Source organism: Lissotriton helveticus, chromosome 5_1, assembly GCF_964261635.1.
Source record: "Lissotriton helveticus chromosome 5_1, aLisHel1.1, whole genome shotgun sequence".
Lineage (NCBI taxonomy): Eukaryota > Metazoa > Chordata > Amphibia > Caudata > Salamandridae > Lissotriton > Lissotriton helveticus.
In genome coordinates, this window is record NC_136065.1 from 1811376870 (window position 1) to 1811397682 (window position 20813).

General features: G+C 46.1%; 1 protein-coding gene across 2 annotated transcripts in view; it reads right to left on the bottom strand.

Moving 5' to 3' along the window:
• DBF4B (DBF4B-CDC7 kinase regulatory subunit) overlaps positions 1-20813 on the bottom strand; it is a 335585-nt gene that overhangs the window by 79585 nt on the left and 235187 nt on the right. For both annotated transcript variants that reach the window (XM_078645154.1, XM_078645155.1), the window contains exon 10: positions 7752-7886. In XM_078645154.1, coding sequence (XP_078501280.1) covers positions 7752-7886 — 135 coding nt within the window. The remainder of the gene's footprint in view (positions 1-7751; positions 7887-20813) is intronic.

A 20813-nucleotide genomic window follows, 5' to 3' on the forward strand; every position in this document is an offset into this window, starting at 1 on the left:
CATTGAGTTTGAGGTGGTTATCGGCCAGCCAGGATTGGGTGCTTCTGATCGTTGAGTTAAGACGCATAATATCTTTGGGGGATTGTAGTTTGAGATATAGTTGAGTGTCATCGGCGTACATGTGAAAATGTACATTGGATTCTTGTAGCAAGGTGGTGAGAGATTACATAACTAGGTTGAACAAGGTAGGGGATAGGCAGGATCCTTGGGGGACACCTAACGATACAGGTATTTGAGCGGACATCAAGTTGTTGCTCTTGAATTTTTGAGATCGGTTGTGTAGAAAGGAGGTGAACCACTGAAGAACAGTACCAGAGAGACCCATTCTTGTGTTTAGGAGTTCGAGTAAGTTCTCATGTTTCAGTGTCGAATGCTGAAGAGAGATCAAGAAGGATGAGGAGGCAGGTATCATTTTGATCTAAGATTTGGAGGGCGTTGTCAATTATGTGAGTCATAGCAGTTTCGGTACTGTGCCCTGCTCGGAAGCCAGATTGATGAGGGTTGAGGAGATCAAACTGTTCTATGTGCTTTGTCAATTGTAGTTGAACGCAAATAGTTTGGCGAGAGTGGGAATGTTGGTAATCGGCCGGTAGTTGTTTAGATCAGTGGGGTCAGCTGTAGGTTTCTTTAGTAAAGGTGTAACTTGTCCAACTTTGAGGGAGTCAGGGATGGTTCCTTGTTGAAGTGAACTATTGATAATTTTAGTCCATAGTGGGAGGAGCAAAGGGGTGAAGTCTTTCACAGCGTTAGCAGGAAGAGGGTCAGTGAGGTGATTGGATGGTTTCAGTGTGCTGAGTAGTCTGTCAATTTCTTCTTCAGAGTAAGTGTCAAAGGATGACCATGTCGCATTGTTTTTTGGTTCATTGGGTGTTATGCGGTGGGGTTTGGAGTAAAGGCTTGCGTCAATGAGGAGATCGCTCCTTATGTTGTCAGTTTTTTGGTTAAAGAAAGTAGCGAAATCTTCACAGGAAGGTGTGTTGCCCATAGTGTTGACTGCTTGGGGTTGTTCCTTGGATTGTGATCGGATTAGCTCGAACAGTTTTCTTGGACGGTTTTTGCTTGGTCGAGCTGGAGTCTGATGGTCAATGGTTATATAAAATCCATCAGGGTCATATCCTCTGTAATATCGGTTTTCATTGATAAAAGTTTGTGCCCCCTGCTGAGTCCCACACACTCTATGATCCAATTGTCCGTACTGAGAGTCCCTGGGTTGGGTGACATCCGTCTGGGTGAGGGCGCCAGCTGGGTTGATTACCGAGTGATTGCGACCCTAGAATCTGCAGCATATTGCAGGGAGTCAAGTGCAATTCCAATTTGGTGAGTAAACTTGCTGGCTCTAGCAAGCATGCAGGTAGTGGTTTCTGAGAAGCAACATTCCGAGGCCTCCCTGCAGGTTCTGAGGCCTTATCCCTCAGGGCCAGGCATAGCAGACGATGGCAATCGCTGGCCAGCTTGGGGCAGCAGCACAAAAAAATGTAACCAGGATTCCCAGTGGTAATTGCTTAGCCGGCAGGAGACGGGTTATCTTTTCGCGACCAGGATGATGAAGGCAGTGAGGCACAAGAACAGGATTTTCTTTCTCGCTTGAGCGGAGAGTGGGTCTCGCATGTATAGTGGAGCTTTCCCGGGAGTGTATAAATTGTCAAGTGTCAGTTTAAGGGAGTTGTACCGGAGTGAGTATTGATCCAGTTCAAACGAGATGGTCTGGGCTTGGCGCTTCACAGCTTTAGCCCAGGCAGAGTAAGGGATTTCATGAAGGGGCATACTCGCTGCATCCATTTTCAGACAATCTATTGCTTGATCCAGCTTGGAGTGCCATGGGGAACCCAGTGCCATAAATATAATTTTTAGAAAGTATTTCAGTGGTTTTGGGGGCTTTCTGTACTACGATATATTTTATTAAGTCCCGCTGAAATGCCAAGTCCGATCTATTTAGTCCTATTGCTAGCCTTAGTCCGGTGTTCCTTGAATATCTGGGTGCCTGTAGCAAGATCTTGTATGCTTTATCTGGGCTGCGTTAATGGCGTTCTCTAGTGCATCTGGGAATTTTAAGTGACCATAGGCAATTACTGGAATTAGTTTCGACCCAAGTAGTGTCATCATGGGCTTGGACGTCTAAGTAACAGAATTATTCTGTTGATTCTCGGCGTTCGCTCCTTTGTGTTTGGCAGCTGTAGCCCTTTCCGTCACCCATACCCCCAAGTAATTGAAGGATGTAGCTGTCCTAATTCGGTACTCGCCCAGAGACCAGGTTGCTTGTTTTTTGTGAGGGTATTTGCCAAAGATCATCACCTTTATCTGGTTGATTTGCAGGCTGTTTCACTGGTTGTACACGGTTAAACTTTTTAATACTCTATGGAGCCCAACCCTGTGGAGAAGTGTGGCTCACTGGTTAGAGCAGGCAGACCCTGAAGCAGAGGTCAGACCCGGGACCAGGGTTCAATTCCCGACGCGGCAGGGTCTCGAGCTCGAATGTCCACGGACTCGATAATTCTCGCTTCGGTGCCTGACCTAATCATGGGTTCACACTCTGCAACTCTGGGCATTAAGCTTGCTTAATCTCCACAACGCCCCCCCGCGGCGGGATGCCTGGCTTTCACCTTGGGGATGCCCTGTAGGGGCTATCTCACAGGGAAAAGCCAGGACGGGTTCCCAAGGCAAAGCGCTTAGAGACCCCTGGGTTATAAGCGCTATATAAATCCAAAACATACATACATAAAACATACATAAACCCTGGTGCGGTCCATGATAACGATGTCATTCGCATACTGAAGGATTCCCAGGGTCATCTTGCCCAATTTCGGGGGTACTGGGCTGGTGTCTTTCAAGACTTTCCCCAGGACTGCCGTGTACAGGTTGTATAGTAGTGTGGTCAGCACCCATCCCTGCTTTACCCCAGTATTAGTTTCGATTCTCGAGGTAGCAGTTGTTGGACTTAGTTTGACCCAGACCCATGTCCCCTCAGAGGGCTTTTATCGCTTTTTTTTTTTTTGTAAAATTTACTTTTATCGCTTTTAAAAGGGTTACCGAGATACCCCAGGGTTCGAGTTTTGCCCATAATCAACCTCGAATAACTCAAAAGCCGTGGAATAGTCTATCAAGCAGCACAATAGTGCCAGCTTATTGCTCATTACAGCTTGCTTTGAGAGGTAAGACAGCCCTAAGATGTTGTCCATGGTGGAGCGGTTTGCCCCTAAGCCAGTTTGATCCTGCGAGAGGATACTGTTCTTATCCAACCAGTCCTCTAAGTCCCTTATTAGTAGTATCCGGGCATAAACCTTTGCTTCGACGTTGAGCAGAGCGATTAGCGTATAGTAGGCAAGGTTTGAGTGGTCTTCCTTCTTGTGGACTGGAAATAGGATAGAGCCTTTCCAGGATTGTGCTAATATTGCTGTGAAGTATGAGTGATTATATAACGGAGTAAGGATGGATGGATGCAAAGAAAGCTAGAGCAGACTTGAAAACTTGAGTGGGAATGCCATTTGCATCAAACTGACTGGGCACTGTGGTTTTTCCTGCACGCTTTGAGGTTTGACTTCAGCTGCTGCCCGAGACCACTCTAAGATGGGAGGGCCCACCTTGTATGGTTAGCTCGTGTAGAGACCCTTCACATACTGTTCGCACATATTGCCAGCGATGCTACTTTCTTTAGGCGGGCTTCAGGAGCTCAGGCTATTATTGTATCTCCATAGTTTGCTGTTATCATTTTCTTTAATTAGTGAGAACAGAGTTCTTTTCCGTCCGCTGTCTTTTCAGCTCCCACACTTTCTTATATGAGGTTCTCAGGGTAGAGATGGAAGTCGTCAGTGACGAATGGACTCCTTTCATTTTTGCCTTAATTGCCTTTTTAAGAGCACGTCTATGTTGCATCAGGTGCTTCGGTGCTCTTTGTTCCAGCAAAGGTTGTTTTGGGTTGGGCTTCTTACTTGGCTGGCATTTCGCAGGTTCTTCTGTAATTCGCTATGAGCGTTTCCCAATGACTTATGATGTTCCTTGAGTGCTATATCTGAAATGCCTCCTCCTGTGGCTATATACTCCAACAGGCTTTTGCTAAGATTGGCAGTCCATTTTTATCTTTTAAGGGTTAAATATCTTTCTTCACCCAGGGTCGCGCAGATTGTTTCCTAGACTTCCGCTAGTTCCAGTGCCAGATTGAAGGTTGCACAAAGTGGCCTATGGGCGCTTTCATCTCCGTCATACACTACAAAGTCGCATAGTTTCTGTGCCTGCGCTTCATTGAATAAAATGTAATCTATGGTGGATACAATCCTGAAGGGGAAGCTGGGCATCCTCTACTGACTTTGTGATTTCTTTGGTTAGGGACACTGTAGCCAAGGGTCCTCCATTTGGACCTGCTCATGAAGGAGCGGCTGCACTCTACGCTGCGTGTGTCTGCGAAATGTTGATTTTTTTTCGGGGTTCTTAGTCGCCCGGGTTTCTCTCTCCCTCCTAGGTTTTTATTCATTGTGCCTTTGAGGATTGATGTGGGTTCCCGCCAATTGTATTTGGGTTTGAGAACGGGTGGGTGTTTCGATGTACTAAGAGCTGTGGCTTCGAGACCCCATTCTGCGAGTTGTGGAGCTTTGCGTAGAACAGCCTGTTTTACTTGCTGTTGGGTGAAGCCGACTAAAGTGGAGTCTCCATGGGTCTCCCTCTCTAGACTTTTGAACTTCACCCATTCTATGTTATCTGAGGTAATTTGTGCCAAGAATTTGAGGTGTCCAAAGAGACGTAGGATGCTGGACCTGTTCAGGATGACTACGTTGGTATCTTGTGCAATATTCTGGGTGAAGGACCTCTTCTAACAAGTAGACAATGGGTATTTCTTCTGTATTAAATCTGATCAAAGATTGGAACTTCTGACATAGATTTTGTAAATCAAGGTACGAGTCCTGGATGTCTCCGTATAAACATACAAGGTAAATGAATGTCAATTCAGACTACTTTTATGGCTCTATGTCTGCTCTCATTTGAACTTGATATGGTGATAACTAGACACTTGTCAGAGACCAGTCACAATAGATGTGATATCTAGGTCACTGTCTGAATCACTTGACACTTTCAAAGTTTTTGGAATGATGAGGTGAGAAGACCTCAGTGTCAATGACCAACATGACCACTATTCTGCATAATTTTAGAAAAAAGGTGACTCCCATTACTTAAGATGGAGTCTGGCCTATCTAAAAATTGAGTCGGACCTTAGGGGCTTTGCAGCAGGATCTGAAGACTTGATGTTTCTGGATCGCTGCAGCTTTCAACATGATTGAACAGAAGATGTTCCTTGCTGACTGAACTCTCAAGAGTAGAGATAAAGCCCTGAAGTGGACTGCCTCATTTTACCAGGTAGATCCGAAATGTCCAAACTTTACTCTTCTTCTTCCTCCACCTCTGTAAAGTGATGAGTACCACAGGGATCCTCCTTATCCCACTTCTGTTACATCTGTATTTGACCCCCCCTACCCTCTAACAGAACAGTTAAAACATGCCAAAGCCACTTTTCTTTTTGAGATGATATACAGATTATTGGCGAATTGCACGATAACCTTCATGAAGCTCAAGAGTGCAAGTTACCATGAATATCGTAATCAATGGATGGGAAAATATTACCTTCGAATTAACCAATCAAATTCAAAAATGGTCTGTCTTTCGTAAACTGATTCTCAGGGACAGTTCTTTAAGGCCTCTTAATCTGGGTGATTTTACACCCTGGTGCTAAAAAGCTAGCTATCTGGGTATTACTTAGGATGTGAAACTTTATCTAGATTTCTAATGTTTAATGTCTCTAAAATATGAATGAAAAATATTGGATTACAGCAATGCTGTATACCTTGGAATCCACAAAACTTCTATTGCATAACATTTTTTTCAAAATTCCTTGGTCAGATCCATCTTCAAGCTTACAAAAATGGACTCCACTTTTCCCCACCTTTGACAAACTTTTTTTTTTTAAGTCCAACTTTATCATGTTTAAAATCTCAACCCAGCCAATCATTCAGATCTAGCACCAAACTGATGCGAGTGGTGCGGTCTTTAAAACTGGTAAGCTGGGAAGGAAGACATTTTAGATTTCAGGGGCTAAATCATGAAATACCATTTCCAATCGATATTCAAACCATCCCTCAGCTTGTAAAATTTAGAAAAACACTCAAAACTAGGTTGTCTAACCAGTAATGATTCCATGTGATGTTCCTGTATAAGAAAGGAGCACCAAGAGACTGTCTTGAGTAGTAGTTGAGCTATACAAAATCCCATAAACAAATTTAAATAAATGGAGCCTTGGTTAATTGATGCAGGGCGGTAGAGGTACAGAATTAGTCAGGGAGCAGGACGACAGTCTTTGTAATCTCATAGTGCGCCACCTGACTCAAGCGAACAACTGTTTTGGATCAAACATGGGTGTCTACTCTGGAACATCCTACAGTACTGGTGCCTGAAACCAGTGTTGCTCATAGAAGCAGAGTGGAAGACCAACAGAATTGATACAGGTTTGGGAATGTATTCAAATGGGACATACTGTGCCAGGAAGGACCCATTTACTTGCATGCAGACCCCTGCAGCATGGCCTCTTTGAAGGTCTATCGCAGGGTCGACGATGGGCTAGGAAACTCGAGACGCTTTGTGACTAATTGAGAAATCTGTTCCGTGGTCAATTCCCTTGATTAAGTGAAAGTTGCACCTAGACACACTTGTACATTTCTCTTTGGAGGCAGATCAGTGGGATGAGGTAGAGCAAGGATTTTCAAGCTTTTCTGTAATAAGAGCTACTTCTATTCAATGACTCATCCAGAGCATTTAATATTAGTGATGAAAAAACGACCACCATATCCGAGATGGTCAGCAGTGATCACATCAGTGCATTAGGCAGTTTTGCCACCAATTCGCCCTGGGATCAAGGTGATAATACGAGTAGTAACTGCTCCAACAAAAATAATAGTTTTAAAACCATATTCGAAATTCAACCATTTTTCTTCAAACATCAGCCTAGGAGTTCAGCAAATACACACATTTGTGTCGAATACGTGATTTAAAATTTTGGCATACATATAATAATTCATCCAAGCAAAAGCTTCTATGCTACTTGGCTAGGCTGTACATCGGAGAGACACTTCCAGTTAGCTGGAGAGTTACCAGTAGCTCGTGAACTGCTGGTTGGAGACTCCTGAGGTAGAGTCTAGCTTCGCATTATGTTTGTGGATGACTGATTGGGAAGTGGCGTGCACAAGGGAGCATCCCATGACAGGTCAGAGAGTCGGCCCACGACTTTGCAACTTTGCACAGGCAGCGACTTCTTGTGTTGAGCGACATACAACTTTGCCTCCATATCTCTAATCAACTTTAGGTACATTAGATGACTGGTCACAACGTAGAGTCATGCTGGAAGCCAGGCCCCAAAAGACACTCCTCATGTGGGTCCGTTACTGATGTGCATTCCCCAGTCGCTGCATGGCTTGATGCCTGTCGTTTTCATTGGGGGCATCATACCATAGCACACAAAAACATTATAGAACTACTGCCACAACCCACACCCTCCCATAGTGCTGCATTCTCAATTCAGACATCCAGTTTAACACATGAAAACAGTCTACAGGTTTATCAAACGCACAATTGCCAGCGAAGCTCAACACAAACTAGATCTTCCTGTACAACACTACCTCACCTTTCTTGCTCAGTTCAAATGAAAGAGGAGAATATACCAAAGGTTCATTTTACATCAGCTACAAGAACAAATAAACGGGGAAAAATACACTCACATTTCCTTAGGTTTTCGTTTTTGGTCTTTGCGCGAATTGCAAGGGCTTGCGGCCTCAAACAGGCTGAACCCTCGAGCTGCCAAGAGGTTCAGCTGAGGGAAGGACTGGAAATGGTAATGAAGAGGTCGGAATAGCCTGAAATTCAAATATAAACTGGCAAGTTAGTCAAACTCCATGTTTTGAATTGCTGCACTGAACTTCAAATCATTATGTTCAGGTGTAATGAATAAGTTGCTCATCTACAGTAATGCTATTACTAAGTTAAAGATATTCCTCTACAAAAATTAACATACAGCACAAATTTCCGAATATCTTTGGCAGCTTATGCCGTCACAGATGCAAACACTCATGTATTAGAAATATCGATAGTCAAAGCTTCACAAGCATGGAATCCTCAATATACAGAAGGAGCTAGAAATCCAAGGAGCTCCCTGTCGACCAACATGCATTCCATGCCCAATCATCTGCCTTTCTGGAAGTCCCTAAAGTCTCCTCTTTGCCGGTTCTATCTGAACTGAATATAACATTTTATTGTCTATACATCATACTCTTGTTTACCATATAGAAGGGAAAAAGGTTTCCAGTTATTAAGCGCTTGCTACTCCTGATGAGGTGTTGACATGCTTTAGCACGCTACTCCAGAACCTATAAAGGATTAGTGGTGAATTAGTATAGTGAAATATGAAATTAATTGGAGTGGTGGACATGTTAGCCTGTTATTTGGATTGAAAAGGATAGTGGAAGGATTTAGACTTTAAAAAAAAAAAAAACCTAATTGGTTTTGAAGCTTGTAGCAGTAGGAGGAGGCCTGGGATGGGCAAAAGGGGTGTGGAGGGGGAAGAGCCAGATGGAAGTGTCCAGAAAGGCCTGTTTTGGGGGATCAGAACAGACAGCAAAAGAAGTATGAGATGATGTAAGAAGGGGTAGAGTAGGAAAGCGCCCAAAAAGGGCCACTTTGAGGATCACAGCAGCCGTATAGAGTTTGAGATGAATGACAGTGGAGGTACCAGATATATTGATAGAGGTATAGAGAGAAATAGGGCAGTGCACTGGAAAGAGTATCGGATAGAGGTTTGAAATTAGGCAGAGGTGAGGCAGAGGACACACTATAATCCAAATAACTAACATCCACCACTCAAATTACTTCCATATTTCGCAATACTAATTCACCACTAATCCTTTCTGGGTTCCGGAGTAGCGTTCTACATGGCGAAAAAGCACTTCAACAACCCACCAGGGGTACAAGCGCTGTATATATGCAAACCTTTTCCCTCTTCTATCCCGCCACTATCCTTCTGAATCCAAATAACTGACTAACACGCCCACCACTCAAATTACTTTCATATTTCACAATACTAATTCACCACTAATCAGTCATGGGTTCCGGAGTAGCGTGCTACTCGCCGAAAAAGTGCTTAGACGCCTTGTCAGGGGTGGGAAGCACTATATAAATACAATACAATGTACATTAAAGTCTTTGCATATCATTATGTAATCTAGTGGCTAGTCAAGAATTCATTTCAACATTTAAATTGTATATGGGCATTAAACAGGCGGTACTAGCGGTCTTACCAGAGTACTTGTGACAGCAACCAAGCCCTCGATGGTTATTTGTTGGCATCTTCATATGGTCTTATTGAGCCACCACATGAAAACGACTCCGCCTTTGAACTGGTTTGCTTCATAGAGAAGCGAGGTGGGATGCATGTGAAGGCGACCAGATGCTGAGGAGCGTTCTTTCACATCACAGGTCTTCTAGCAGAGCAGTTATCCTAGCTGTACTTTACAACATGTTCATGTGTCCCAGGCCTATCATCTCCATTTGCCTAAAGCACACCAACAAGAGAACTGGCACAAAGGAACATGGTACTTACCTGTAATCACAGTCCGGTGCTTTGGGCATTCCCTATGAATCTATTAGCAGCAGAACACCTTTGATGCAAGAGACATTTTTAATCTTTTTGGATTTTCGTTGAGGAACAGTTTGGGTAAGTTTGACTGGAAACACAACCTAAATGGTCACACAGTGAAATGAGCCATAGACTGTTCATACGGTTATACGACCCAAACTTGGAACCTTTGAGGGGAATTAAGATCCGTATTTCCCCCACTTAACAGTCCAAAATGCACCTCAAGGGTTAATCGTTCCAGGAGCCTCCTGAAACGGGAGGGTGGGAGTGATGGGGCCCAGGGTGCCCTGGCAAATCAAAGCTATACCAACACTAAAGAACTGGGTCCACCAGCATTCGGACCCTTCATAGATTTAAATTAATCACAACTAACGAAACAATATAAAATATTGAGTTATGCAGGAATTAGGTTCACTCAAAACAATAGCTTTCCTAGCACCATCTGCCCAGCATTAGACTCTGTTCTGGACCGTACATCAAGGCAGCAATGCTTGGCAAAAGCATACACATCCTACAAGTCTCTGCCAGATCAATCTCATACAGGGACACTTCAGAAAAGATTCGCCATTGCCTTGCCACTAGAAGAGTGAGGTTTGACCACAGCAAGAGGTGTGCCCATCATGCAAAATACAGGATAAAGTCATGCAAAATACTCTTGGCAGAGCGACCCCTGTATTACTAGTGAACACCTATGTACTTCCTTATGTGAAAGAGAAACAAGTCCAGTTAAACCAGCTAGTAACTACAATTAGTGATATTCGAAACAACAACCCTACCTGGGAAGTCATCCCAGATAAGGACGAAAAGCTAGCTGCAGACAATTAATTCTGGAATGTGACACCACAATACCAGCTCAAAGCAGAGCGCCATGATCCAGCTGGGCAACATCTGGTAACAACCTTGGAATATCTGGGCCTACGTTTCATTAATGGGAGAACTCCAGGTGATAACCCGGCACAGTATACCCATCTGGGAGGCTCGACCACATCAAGACTCGACTATACAGCAGTTTCACTTCCATTATTGCCCTATGTTCAGCATTTTTCTATCGAATTCACATCAAAAAGTGACCAGTCATACCAGCACATCTACTTCAATCTAAAGTTCACCAAACATCGTAACACTAAGATATTCGTAGAAAGATCCTTTTCAACTAACCTGAAACGATTGAATTGGACAACGGACAAACATTGTAGATCTTGAGGTAAAAGTTCAGGGAATAAAAATAGGAAGTGAAACAACTACAGGTAACCAGATTCAAAAATGGGAGATCTTCACAGAAGAGTTAACAATCATGTCCGCTTCTCACAAAAAAACATGGGCCCCAACTCGCAATATCTCACTTCCGAAAAGTCTGGTTAAACTCAAACTAGAAATAAGGAAAAACGCAAGAGCACTAAAAAAGATAACTACGACATCAAAAGACTGGGCCCAAAGACAGAATCTCAAGAAAAAAATATAAAAAAAGGCAATGTGGGAATACAAAAGAACTCTGAAGGATGACTTTTGGGCAAAATTACTCTGCACGGCAAAGAATACCAACTCAAGTGCATTTTGTAGAATTATCAATGGACTAAACCATCCTGCAAACCCAACATCAAAAGTCCAAGACGCGGACTGGGTTGCACTATTAATAAAGAGATTTTCAGATGCAACACCTCCAAAACATCTAGAATGGGGTCAGAGAACGAATGACCTGTCCAATGCATGCTTTGAACAACAAATTAATAACAAGAAGGCCCCACAAAGAACAAATAGCTCCATAACCTCTGGTCAACATAATTCCCTGCACAGATGTAGCATACCCGAATGAAGAATGCAGTGCAACTCAACCCCCAGATATGGGTCAACGGTCAACATTGTCCTATCAAGAAGATACACAATCAATGGAGAGCTATGCGACAGCAGACACGCTCGGACACCCAGGCTTCAGTGAGGAAGACCTAAGAAGAATACTTAGGAAGAGTAGTAGAGGCAGTAGAACCCCAGGCCCGAACGGCATCCCTCAATAGTTTTTAAATCTGACCCGGATTTCTGAAGTGGAAGATTAAAAAAACTATTCGATGAGGTAGAGTGAAAATCAAAATTCCATCAAGCTGGCAAGGCTCAAAAAATTCACCTCTTTTCAAAGGAGGAGACAGAACATCTCCAGCTAACTACAGACTGATAGCTCTCCTGGATGTAGATGCGAAGTATTATGCAACATTACTCCTTGATGATCCGATTAGCTGGTCTGACAGCATAAAGCGAATCCCGCTGAATCAAAAAGGAAAGGGAGCGGGACAATGACAAACATCCTATCACTCACTGCTCGCCGACAAATATATACGAAGGAAATAGCAGTTGCATATCTGTTTCATCGACCTAAAGGCGGCCTTCGACAGCGTAGATCGAAATATTCTATGGAAACTGCACAGCTGGAATTTTCCGGACAAAACACTCCGAGGAATACTTCTCCTATATTCCAACACATGGATGGAAGTAAAATTGGGGGACGGAGCACGGCTATCAAGAAAAATCAAAACTAGCACAGGGCTCAAGCAAGGCTGTGTACTGTCCCCTCATCTCTTCAATATTTTTATGGCAGACCTAGCGCCAAGGCTCAACAATATTACATCCCATCCACCCAAATTAGGCACCTTACAGTTAACCCATCTATCCTACGCGGACGATGTCGTATTGATGAGTCTATCTAAGATCGGCCTTCAAAAGGTCACTTGAGGGCTTTGCGGAATTTATAACCAACAACAACCTGGAGATAAACGCCACAAAAAGCATCACAATGCTCATCACTAGACGATGGACAGTCAATCAACATACCCAATTGGAGGGAAAAAAGATAGAAGCAGTGCCTAATTATAAGTACTTGTGTTTTTTATTTTTGACAATCGGCACAATCACCAGCAGCAAAAAGTCTACATTTCCCAGAGAGCAAACGCTCGATCGTTTGCCTTTAGGTCCCTAACAAAAAAGCTCAAGGGGCCATCATACAAACCCCTACTGGCAACAATAAAAGCCAAAGTGCTCCCTAGGCTGTCATACGGCAGCACAGCCCTCCATGGGAAAGACGCGGACCTGCTGAACAAAGTACAGACGGCCATCTACAAATCAGTCTTCCAAATCGATCAGGGTGCTTCACCAGCGCAGGCCAGATTAGAATTTGGAGTTGTAAATGAAACACTGAGAAGGAAGTACGCAACTATCAAGCATTGGTATAGTTTGAAACAGAATACAGCATCCTCAGAACTGCACAAGGCATTGTGGGACAAAATAAAAAATGACGCAAAGTCCCCATATAATCAATTCCTAATCAAAGCCTTAACAGACACCTTCACAAGAGACCACTGGGAAAACAATCTGCCCTACCCGGCCTTTAAGCAAGCTATAAATAAATCAGCAAAATTCCATTCACTTCTAGCTGACAAAAACACTTTCAGCGTAAGAAAACACGCCTGGATGGTAATATCCAAATATAAAACACTCACTCCAGCTCCATATTTAACAATTACATTTCCGGTCCACAGAAAACAACAGCTAATGGCGCTACGCTTGGGAAAATTTCTATCTGCCATGGACCAGCCAACCTGGGTCCATGACGGATCTAAAGACTGCAGACTATGTGGGAGTGGCAAGGAGGACTTCATCCACCTTGTCTGCATTTGCCCGAATTTATCCCATGCACGAGGCATCTTCCTAAAATAAGCCATGAACTCCAGAGATATAAAAACGTGCAGATCGGCGATCATGGCAACCCTAAATCCAACTGATACTTCATTGAATACTAATAAAGTTCCTTCTGGATCATACACACTCTCTGAAATGTAACCCTGTGCCCTGCCTAGAAAAGGGAAATAGGACAGCTGACTTTGTGGTAGAGGGCTCTCTCGAACATAGCAGAACAACATTAGAACATTGGGAGGCAGAATTTATATGGCCCAACAAATGCTTTTGATAAGTTTTAAATTTGTACATTGTGTATATCGAAATGACTACATTAAAAAAAAATACTTGCGCTGGAAACAAAGTTTTATGATTCAGGGAAACAGAATGTAGATAAACACTAAGAGTTTTATCTGTAGCACTTGATTTCATAAAATGTATTGTTATGGTTTTAATTAACTGAAACAAACTTTTCTTCTTCTCCTTGCAAAATACGATCTATCAAGCCAAGCGTTGTTTCGACAAAGGCATACAGCATACATTTGTTAACCTGTCCAAAGACGACGAAAGAATGATGGATTGGTGGTCTTTTGTTGTCTGCAAATAAACATGACAGATCAGCCAAACAGGTGTCCAGAGCTTACGTAGGTAAAGCTCCCTGCTTAAAAAAGACCGGGACCCTACCCAATTACTTGTCTGGCAAAATGATGGTCAGCAAAAAGGAGGTCTTCCTTTAAAGGTGCTGGCGGTGGCTCTACGGATGGGCCGGCGGTGGAGAAACAGACAACACCACTATTGTGCGAACAGATTCCGCAGCGAAGCCTGCCCAACCTGAGCATCTGCTCTGGCATCAGAGTCCATAGAGTAATGCTTAGCAAAGGGGTGGACCGTCTTCCAAGTGGCCGCCCTGCAGATCTCTGCAATGGGAACATTTCGAAGCAAAGCTGTTGTAGCCGCTTTGCCCCTGGTAGAATGAGCCTTAGGCTTACCCCCTAAGGTCTGATTCGCTTTCTGATAACAGAGCTGGATACATGACACAATCCACCTAGAGATGGACTGTTTCGAAGTAGCCAGACCAGTCCTAACCGACCCATAGTTGACAAACAATTGGTCGGATCTACGAATACCCTTGGTCTTATCCAGATAGAATTTCAACACCCTTCTGACATCCAGGGAATGAAGAGACCGTTCCGCTGGAGTGGAAGGATTCTGGAAAAATGTTGGTAAAGTTATAGTCTGATTAATATGAAAATCAGAAATCACCTTGGGAAGGAACTTAGGGTGAGTACGCATAACAACCTTAGCAGCATGAAATACAGCATAAGGTTCTTGGCAACACAATGCCTGAATTTCACTCACCCTGCGGGACGATGTAATGGCCACGAGGAACGCCGCCTTCCAAGACGGGTGCTGCAGCGAAGCCTTATGAATAGGCTCGAAAGGTTCCTTCATCAGCCTGGACAGCACCACATTCAGTTCCCATGAAGGCGAAGGAAGCCAAACAGGAGGGAACACCTTCTTCAACCCTTCCAAAAAATCCTTAATCACAGGAATCTGGAAGAAGGATGCCTGCGAAGGGCATTTTCTGTAAGCAGTCAATGCAGCCAGGTGATCCATAATGGAATGGAAATTAAGGCCAGACTGAGCTAGATGCAGAAGGTATTGAAGGATAACATCCTCCTTGCAGGTCAACGGATCACAGTTCTTAGACATGCACCAGATGCAGAATCTCTTCCACTTGAAAGCATAAGAGGTCCTAGTAGATGGCCTCCTAGCCTCCTTCAATATGTCCATGCAATCCTCAGGAAGATTCAAGTGGCCATATTGCACTATCGCAGGAGCCATGTCGCCAAACTCAATGATGAGAAGTTGGGGTGCACCATCTGCCCCCCCAACTTCGTGAGAAGGTCCGGCCGACACGGCAGCCGCCGATGAGGCAGGATCGACCGGTGAAATAGGTCCGTGAACCACCACTGCCTGGGCCATTCCGGCGCAATGAGGATCATCCGCGCCCGGGACCGGGCGAGCTTGAGCACCGCCGGAATCAGGGGAATGTGTGGAAAAGTGTACAGAAAGCTGTTCGACCAGCTGATCCATAACACGCTCCCCAGAGTCCCCGGCTGGTAATACCTCGAGGCGAAGTCGCACCATTTGCTGTTTTCGGCGGTGGCGAACAGATCCACGTCTGGAGTGCCTCACATGGCGAAGAGGTCGTCGAGCACCTCGTCGTTTATGACCCACTCGTGGTTTTCGTGAAGCAACCTGCTGAGGGCGCCAACCTGAACATTCTGCACACCTGACACCTGGCAGATGAGTTGCAGTTATCGTTAATTCTCTGGCTTACAGCCAGTGCCAGATCGCCTGCGCTTCCTGTGACAGTGTGCGCGATCTCTAGCCCCCCTGCTTGTTGAGGTAATACACCGTGGTCGTATTTTCCATCTGCACAAGCAAGGAGTTGGTCTGGAAGGACGGATGAAAGGCCTTCAGTGCCAAGTGAACAGCTCTGAGTTCCAGGAAATTGATGCGATACGTGGACCACGTTTCCTGGATCTGTAGATGGTCTGAATGCGCTCCCCAGCCCAGGAGAGACGCATCCGTAACGATAGTCTGAGTCGGGATGTCCTTGTGGAAAGAAACCCCTCTGAGGAGATTCTCTGCCAAGCACCACCATATCAGGGACTGTTGGGCGCGAAAAACATTCCGGTAGCGGCCTCATGTGTAGGCGCGCGTGCAGAGTGAGGAAGATACAAGAGGCCATCGATCCCAGTAGAGAAGACACCGTCCTCACTGTTGTAGATGGAGCAGTTATGAGTGCCCGAGCCTTCCGAAGGATGGATAAGCGTCTCTCCTCCGAAGGAGACACGCTTGCCGACAGCTTATTGATGGAGGCTCCCAAGTACTGCAGGCACTGCACAGGAATCGTGACAGATTTATGTGCAACCCCAGACGGTTCAGCAGGACGCCCGTCATGTTTGAGTGCAATTGCGCTTCCTGTAAGGTGGAGGCTTTGATCAACCAGTCGTCCAGGAACGGGTAGACAAACACCTTGTTCTTTCTCAGGTGCGCTGCTACCACAGCCATGCATTTCGAAAAAGTCCTGGGTGCAGACTTCAGTCCAAACGGTAGTACGGTGTACTGATAGGGATTGGTACCGACGAGGAAGTGCAGGAACTTCCGATGTTTCCGTGCAATGGGCACATGGAAGTACGCATCTTGCAGATCTATCGCGCACAGTCAGTCTCCTCTCTGCAGCTGAGGATAAATCTGGTGCAAAGACAGCATGCAAAACTTTTCCCTGCGAATCCACTTGTTTGCTTGTCGCAAAACCAGAATGGGTCTGAACTCGTTCTTGTCCTTCTTCTGTACTAGGAAGAAGCGTGAGTAAAGACCCTTTCCCCTTTGAGACAGAGGGACGTCTTCTATCTCCCTTTTTCTTAACATGGTATCGGCCTCCGCCTGGAGCTCGCGCAGTTGGAACTGCGAGCCAACCGGTGAAATCGCTGGAGGCGGGCTGGTGAAACGAAGACTGTCTCAATTGCAAACAATATTCGGCACCCACTTGTCCCGAGTAATGTTTCTCCACTCTGCCAGGTAATGTTAAATGCTTCCCCCCCACCGGAGCAGGTATCGGATGAAGGGGAAGTAGCAACTCAGGGCCTAGACCCAGCCTGGCCTTTGGTCGCGGAGGAAGACTGCCGACCACCTCGACCCCTTTGGCGCTTTTGGAACGGTCTCCGCTGGAACTGCTGCTGTTGCTGTTGTCCAGTCTGTCGACCTTGCCCTCTGCCTTGCGCCCCGTACCACCTCTGGAACGGGCAGAAGGTATTTTTCTGTTCCTTAGGCTTTTCCAACCAGACAGCCGTCAGGGTTTCCGCCTCTGCCTTCATGCGGGCCATCTCGTCGTCCGCATGTTTCCCGAAGAGGGTCTTGCCCGAAAAGGGTAGGTTGGCAACTCTCTGCTGCGCCTCGGGCTTCAAAGATGTAAGACGTAACCAGGCGTGGCATCTCAGGTTGACCCCATGGCAGTACCCGTGGGCTGCCAAGAGGGAGGAATCCGCAGCTGAGCTTATCACCTGGTTGGTAACCAGCAGTCCTTCAGCCAGGATCTCTTGGAAACCTTCCCTTCTCTCCCGGGGAAGGTGTTCCGCCAACTGTTGGAGGGACTCCCACAGAGCCCGATCGTAACGTCCCAACAGTGCTGAGGCACTCGCGGCCTTTATTGAGGTGGTGGCTGTCCCGCAAACCTTCCTGCCTGCCGAATCCATCCAGAGTGCTGTTTCCTTGCTGCCGTCGCAATTACCGTGTCCGGCGCGGGATCCAAACGAAGAAACGCTGGGTCCGAGTCAGGAGCCTTATATTTCTTCTGCAGCCTTGAAGGTGACGATCTCGTAGCCGCAGGGGTGAGGAACAGCTCCATGGCAGGTTCCACCAGCCCAGGCACCAAGGGCAGCAAAGGGCGAGATAACTGCTTCTTGTGCAGAGTTTCGAAAATGATGGAAGTCAATGGCGCGGGCACAGTGAGCGTGATGCCCAGCGTAGTCGCACCTCGCAGCAATACGTCCTGGAAGGAGACTGTCGTCTACTGGAGACAACCTCGTCCGAGGGGAGTCCGACAGAGTAGGTGAACAGTCCCTGGCACTGGATGAATCCGTGTGGCGGGACCTTGACCGGTCCCTCCTGTGGCGCCGTCTGGATCTCGTAAAAGAGAGACGGCGACTCCTGGCTCTATCCCTCTGTCTGGAGCGAGATCTCAAACTCCGCGGCCTCGGACGGTCCACGGGCCGTAGCGGAGGGAGCTGTGGAGGCCAAAACGGGAGCCTCGGTTGTGGTGGCCCTGCAAGTGGTGTCGGGAGATGTGGCTACGAGACAGACCTCGGCGGAGGTGGTGGTGTAGGAGGCGCAGGACGATGAGGAGGAACAGGTGGTGGAGGAGGAGTCGGGTTATGTGGAGGAGGGTCCTTGGGTAACGGAGGAGGTGTAGGTGACCTCAGCTTGGAGGGCAAATAGATTTGCGAGAGCTCCGAGCCCGGAGACTCTTCCCCTCTCCTCCTTTTCTTCGCCTGACCTGAAGGGGGGGTACCTAGAGGCCGTACCCCTGGTAGCCGAGCAACAGCGCCACCGCGAAACCGAGGACTCCGCCCTGGCTTTGGAACGCCTCCTGGAGGACAATGCTTTCCTCCTAGACGCTGAGCGCCTTTTCGACATCGATGACCGCCGTCTCGCCGTCGATGAACGCCCTCGACGCCGAACATCGAGACGACGTCGATGGTGAAAGGCGGTGACGCCTCGGCGAGCGCCTGCGCCTCCTTGAACCCTCTCGACGTCGATGATGGCTCGAAGACGAAGCAGTCCTCGACGTCTACCTCTGAGGCCTCGACGTAAATCCCCTCGACGTCAAAGTCACTTCGACCCAGAGCCCTGCGGAGACTGGGAGCAGACCGTGGTCATTCCTCTCGACGCCGAGGCTATCAACGCCGACGGAGACCGGTGGCGTTTTCTGGCCTTCTCCTTACTGGGGAGCCCCCCCAGAGGCCGGAGCACGGGCAGAAGAGGTCCCGTCCTGCCCAGACCCACCTGGACCCTGCAGCTTTCTTTGCTCCAGTCCTTGGAGCCTAATCTTCTGTCTGTGTTTCAGGGTCCTGCTGGAGTACGGCTGGCAGGTCAAGTCAAGTCAAGTCCACTTTATTCGATTAATTAAAATCATAAAAGTATGCTATACAAAAATGCAAACAATTAAAAACATTTAAAAGAATTAAAATTACACAATTGTATACAAAAATACATTTCGGAAGGAGCTCAAGATAGTGAACCTATTACATTTGTTCTTCAAGGCCATATTTCCCAGGTACAAGAGCTTGTTTAAGAGGAAGTAGCTACAGCATTACACAACCAGACCCAACCTCCTTAATCTTACAGATGCTGCCAAAAAACTGGCAACACAGTACATAGTTTCTGGAGTTTCCATCATTTGGAGAAATAATAGAGCAGATTTGTATTGTTTAAAGTTCAACTTTTTCAATAATGGTGTAATGAACCGTTTCCGTGGCACAGAAAACAACCTGCAGAAAAGCAAGAAATGTACAGTATCCTGGGGAGAAAGATCGTCACATTTACAGAGGGGATTGTCCTCCGGCCTACCCCACCCGTTCACATCCCATAATACCATAAACATTTGATTAAATCGCAGTTTCGTAAGTAACCATCTGTGAAAACAGTTTGTCACAACCGAAAGATAGGGAGCCAGCCTTAAAGACGTGGTAACCAGTACATGGGCCCTTACTGAGGGTTTACTTAGCTCAACCGCCTCTCGCTCTGCTTCACGAAGCCTGATAAAGTTAGTCTTGACCCACACTAGGTCAGCTTTACACAGAGAGTCTGGTCTAGAGAAAATCTCTGGGCGGCCAAGCTTCTCAGCCAGGCTCTTAATGTAGGACAGCCACTGAATTTCCCTCAAATCTAGTTTTAGACAATCCATTATAATTGTTCGGTTTAGGGCGAGTTGTGGATTCAGCCAGATCTTAATCCAGAGTAGGATGGGTGCTATTTTAATTATATCTGTAATGTATCCCATGCCTAGCTCCAGATGAATAGAATAGGTGGCTGTAGATGGTGGAAGTCCAAGAAGAGACCGCATAAACTTATTCTCCTCTATTTGAATGCGGTCAGAATTGATGAATCCCCAGATTGCTGCTCCGTACCTTGCAATTGAAACCGTCTTGGCTTTATAGTTTGTTAAGATTGCCTCAGTTGGTTTTCCCCCTAGTCTTTTGGCAAACCCCAATACTGCAGCCGAAGAACTTCTCACGGCATTAGATTTTGTGGTGATCTGTGGGTTCCAACTACACCGGTCATCGAATAAAACCCCCAAATATGTAAATACCTTTACTCTACTAATAACCTCAGTACCACAGTAAAAGGTTTTAAAATTGTTCTTTGAGCTCCCCATAGACATTATGTGGGATTTCCCGGTATTAATCAACAAGTCAAGACTGTTCAGCAAATTACCAAAAGAATCAAGCAGTCTCTGTACACCAATTGGGGTTCCTGCCAGTAAAACCGCATCGTCGGCGTAGAGGAGCACCGGAATTGGCGTTCCCCCCCATGCGCGGAATATCCTGCGTAACTGCTGTCAGGTCTGACTCCGAGTTCACGTACAACGTGAACAACATTGGGGCTAGGATGCAGCCTTGGCACACCCCCCTACTGGACTTAAAACTTGCTGAGCATTTCCCCTCAGTTGTCATCCTGATGGAAGCATTCAAGTCCCTGTGCAGCTCTGCCAGGAAGTACACCAACGAACGATCGAGGCCTATCTTAAGCAGCATGGCCCACAACCTTGATCTATTAACTAGATCAAAGGCTGTGGACAGGTCCATAAAACCCAAGAAGATAGAGCCCCTTTTGGCCCTCGTATATTTGGCTATAATTAGATTAAGGTTGAGACATTGGTCCTCCGTACTCCTCCCCGCTCTAAAACCATATTGGACATCAG